General features: G+C 67.4%; 1 protein-coding gene across 1 annotated transcript in view; it reads left to right on the top strand.

Moving 5' to 3' along the window:
* Positions 1-2191: 2191 nt before the first annotated feature.
* Positions 2192-4288, top strand: part of CHLNCDRAFT_143033 (hypothetical protein) — a gene marked incomplete at both ends in the record, with an annotated part of 4479 nt that continues 2382 nt past the window's right edge. The window contains 7 exons of the mRNA XM_005849793.1: positions 2192-2304; positions 2479-2729; positions 2836-2909; positions 3075-3134; positions 3297-3452; positions 3591-3655; positions 3842-4038. Coding sequence (XP_005849855.1) covers positions 2192-2304; positions 2479-2729; positions 2836-2909; positions 3075-3134; positions 3297-3452; positions 3591-3655; positions 3842-4038 — 916 coding nt within the window. The remainder of the gene's footprint in view (positions 2305-2478; positions 2730-2835; positions 2910-3074; positions 3135-3296; positions 3453-3590; positions 3656-3841; positions 4039-4288) is intronic.

Here is a 4288-nt window from a genome sequence, read left to right as displayed (position 1 = left end):
AGGTTGCAGCTCACGACCTGCAGCATGGCAGCGCGCTGCGCTGGGGCTGGGAGGTGCGGGACTATGTGAAGGACGACCGCACCAGCACCTACATCCACGGCCTGGCACCCTTCTTCAAGCACTACAACGTGAGCACACGCCAAAGGCGGCCGGGGCAGCCGCCGATGCGCTGGGCCCGGAACAGGCAGGGTGCTGGCTGCCGCGCACCAGGCATGTTGGCATGCCGCTAAAGCTGCGTCGGCTGGTTGCGCGCTGCAGGCATCGGCTGGCGATGTGATGGTGGTGGTGGCGAGGTGAGGCTTCCTGAGTGTGGTGCCTCACATGAAGCAGATCTCTTCCCGCTTGCACCCAGCCAACCCGGTCTGCCTGCCCTGCCGTGAGTGTGCAGTGCGCCTGGCGCTGTGAAGACCACCATCTGGCGCAGCGACTCGCCGGTGAGCGCCCGCCTCCTGTTTGGGTCCATTGATGATGCTTGCCAGCATGCGCCCGACCTGCTCAACTGACGGCGGCCATGCGGGTGCCCTCCCCTGCCTCGTAACTGTGTGGCGCAGGATGCGCAGCAGTTCAAGGCCTTCCTCGAGACGCAGAGCAGCAAGCAGGGCGGGGGGACCGCCGGCGTCGGCAGCAAGAAGCGCCCTGCAGAGGCCGTGCCATTGCAGCAGGCCCCCGCCAAGGTGCCCAGGCCAGCACCAGCACCCAGTGTGGAGGCGGCGCTCAAGCCGGCTGCCCCTCGTGGCGGCAATGCAGCTGCACGTGCAGCGGGGTCAGGGCAGCAGCAGGCGTCTTTCACGCGTGACGTGCCACACCCTCCCAGCAGGAGCGGCAGCGGCCTGCCGCACGTGCAGAAGGAGCAGCAGAACGCACTGCCCCCGCACCCCCCGCAGCAGCAGCAGCAGCAGCAGCAGCCGAAGCAGGCGGCGGTGGTCGAAGCGTCAAAGCCTGCAAAGCCGCATGCCTCGCAGCAGCCATCGCCGCCGGTGCCGCCTCAGGCGCAGGCGCGGGTGCTGTCGGGGGAGCTGCTGGCGATGGCGGATGCAGGGATAGATGCCAGCCGACCCAGCGGCGGCGAGGATGACATCCTGCAGCTGAGCCCGTCGGGCCAGGTGGCACAGAGCCCCTACCGCAGCCAGCCGCTGCAGCCGGGCGCGTCTGCCACTGTGCCCATCAAACAGGAGGAGCAGCCCTCGCCGCCGCTGCAGCAGGAGCAGTCGCCCTCGGGTGCCGGCGGTGCTGGCGGAGCGCCCGCCGCCGCGGCCAGGGCTGAAGGAGGGGATGTGGGCAACGCAGCGGCCGCAGCAGTTGCTCACAGCCCCGCCCGCATGAGCTGTGCCGACGCCTCGCTTGGCCTGGCCTGCCAACAGCAGGCGGCTCCAGGCGCGCAGCTGGCAGCACCGGAAGTGGCAGCCGCGCAGCAGACGGGGTCCAAGGGAGCGGACATCCGGGACCTGCTGCCTGATGCCATGGTGCTGGCCAGCGATGAAGCTGGCGTGTATGTGGCCATGTCGCGCCTGCTGAGCCTCATCGCCGCCACGGGGCGGGTGCCGGCGGACGCGGTCAGCGCCTACCGCCGCTCCTTTGGGCAGCTTGAGCCGAGCGGGCGCCGCTGGTTTCATTACGACTCCCTCAAGCAGCTGTATGATGCCGCCGAGTGGGCAGACCTTCGCCAGTGGCTGAAGGCCGCGTAGCACGACGGGAGGCGGTGGCGGGCCTTCCTCGCCGGCATGTACTCGACCTGTACCCGTGACCAGGACCCAAAGAGCTCAGAGAGAAACTAGAGAGTGCTTTCTTTGTACACCTTTTTGATACAATGAATCCTGTCATTTCTATGCAATGCCTTTCTCTCTATCGCACATGAGGGCACTGTCGCCACGTGGCGCTGAGATGGCATTCTGAAACCCACACCGTGGCATGCTTTGAACTGGTTGAACTGGCACAGCTTGAATCATGCAGAGTTGCCTCAATTAGGACAAAGTAACAGCTCAGGAGGGACTCTGGCCCAGGACCAACCGGTGGCGCCAGCAGCTGGCGGGCGCCCGGGGCGATCGCCAATGCGACAGACAACCCCGATGGCAGACAACAGAACCTAACCCCAGCCCTCCGACCTGCTCCTGCAAATGTCGCCGATTGCGCCCATACAGCAATTGCGCAACAGCAGCTCGTCGACAGGCTGTAGCAGCAGCGAGCGCCCGCGATGAAGATCAGGAATGCAGTAACCCGCCGAGGGGTGGAAGGCGGCGGCGCGGTCGGCTTCCTCTGCGGCGTGGCGTGCACGCTGCTGCTGGTTTGGTGGCACCACAGGCACAGGTGGGTGGCCTGTGCATGCAGGCCACATCCATTGCCTGCTGCTCATCTGCTCCCCCAAAGCTGCTCAACTTTTCTCATGCTCCCCCAAAGCTGCTCATCTGTTCTCATCTGCTCCCTGCTGCTCATCTTGCTCCCCCAAAGCTGCTGAGTACCACTATGCGTGTCCTGCCGCAGCATGGTGTTCTTCGTGGATGCCGAGTCCCGCACGCTGCCTGGCACTGATCCTTCCAACGACGGCGAGGCGGCAGCCGATGTGGCACAGGTTCAGGAGCCGCCCGTGCCTCGCGCCATGCGCGCCGCCCCGCTGCCAGACCTGGACACCGTGCCGCACCTCATGGTCAGCTTCGGCAATGCGGCGTACTTCGAGCTGGCTCAAAATTGGGCTAAAACTGTGCAACAGATCGGTTCCCCGTTCCTCATCGCAGGTGGGACAAATTGATTTGTTAAGGTACTTCTTTTTGTTAAGCAGTTAAGCCTGCGGCAGTGCCTGCATGAGCGCCTGGGCTGGGCCCTGCCCCTGCTTGGCTGCAGCCCTTGACGAGGGCATGATGGCGCTGTGCCTGGAGAACCAGCTGCCCTGCTCCAAGATCGACCTGGGAAAAGATGTGCGAAGAGCGTGCTAATCTGAGGCCGCCCGCCCCCCGCCGCCTCGCCGCCGCCGCCGCCGTGCACCTGCTCCCGCCTCCACGCCCGCCGCTAAAATGCCTGCCCGGCGAAGCCTTCCTCATGCTCCCTGCCTGCGCCTGCCTGCCTGCCTGCCTGGCATGCAGGAGGCACACATCAACTTCCGAGACAACTTCCAGGCCTTCCGCGCCATGGGGGCCGTCAAGGTGCGCCCCCCCTGCCACACACACGCGCCTGCCACCCAGCTCCCTCCCCCGCTGGCCCCGGCCACCCCAACCAACACCAGCACCAAGCCGCGCCCTCCCCTGTCCTGCACACACCTCACACCTCCCCTCAAAACACACACACACACACACACACGCACGCAGGTGCGGTTTGTGCTGGACCTGCTGGAGCAGCACCCCGCGCTGCCGCTGGTGGTGGTGAGCGACACCGACGCCGTGTGGCTGCGCCCGCCCTGGACCTACTTCCAGCAGCGCCCCGCCGCCGAGTTCTTCTCCTCCTCCGACTGCCTCAGCCACCAGGTGAGCGCACGCCAGCATGTGTGTGTGTGGGGCGGGGGCGAGTGTGTAGATGGGTGGGCAGTGGGTGGGTGGACGCACCTGCATCTTGCGCCTAGCGCATGCAGGGCTGGCCTGGTCAGAGCCCGCCGCCGGCTGCAGGTGGAGGTGGAGTGGCGGCGGGACCACGGGCAGCCCAGATGTGGGCACGTGCCGGGCAACGGCGAGTGAGTTGCAGGGCTGGCTGGCTGGCTGCCTCCGGGCCGCCCAGAGCAAGCTTGCACAAGCCTGAGCTGCACGCGCGCCAGCCGGGGCCAGTGTGATGCACGGCCAGCGCCCAGCGGCCAGCGCTGCCCGCCGCCCCAACCAGCGCTCCCCCGCTCGCCGGCCGGCCCCTGGCCCACTTGCCGCAGCGGCCACGCCCTCAACACGGGCCTGTTTGCGGTGCGCAACACCGAGGGCGCCAAGGCGGCCATGCGGGCGTGGGCGGGCATGCTGGTTGACCCCGCCCAGGAGCGTGCCGACGACCCCATGCACCGCGAGATGGACGACCAGCTGGCGCTCAACACGATGTTTGAGGGGCAGGGGGGCAGCGTCAGCCTCAGCGCAGGTGGGCACGGGGGGCAGCAGGGCGTGTGCTCTGGTGTGTGTGCTCGCGGTGGCGTGGTTGGTTGGGAAGGGGGTTGCCGGGGGAGCGGCGGGGCCCGGCAGCGCCAGTCGCCATGTGCGCATGGGTGAGGGAGGCTGCCACCCTGCAGTAGGCAGCCCAGGGGTGGAAGGAAGTCGAGTCAGTGGGGCCTGTGCGGTCGCCACTGCCCAGACGCCTCTGCCCCAGCGGAGTTGTGCGCCCCCCCCCCCCC

Source organism: Chlorella variabilis (assembly GCF_000147415.1).
Source record: "Chlorella variabilis unplaced genomic scaffold CHLNCscaffold_5, whole genome shotgun sequence".
Classification (NCBI taxonomy): Eukaryota; Viridiplantae; Chlorophyta; class Trebouxiophyceae; order Chlorellales; family Chlorellaceae; genus Chlorella; species Chlorella variabilis.
Note: the sequence above shows the minus strand (reverse complement) of the source record. Positions and strands in the feature narration are given on the sequence as shown.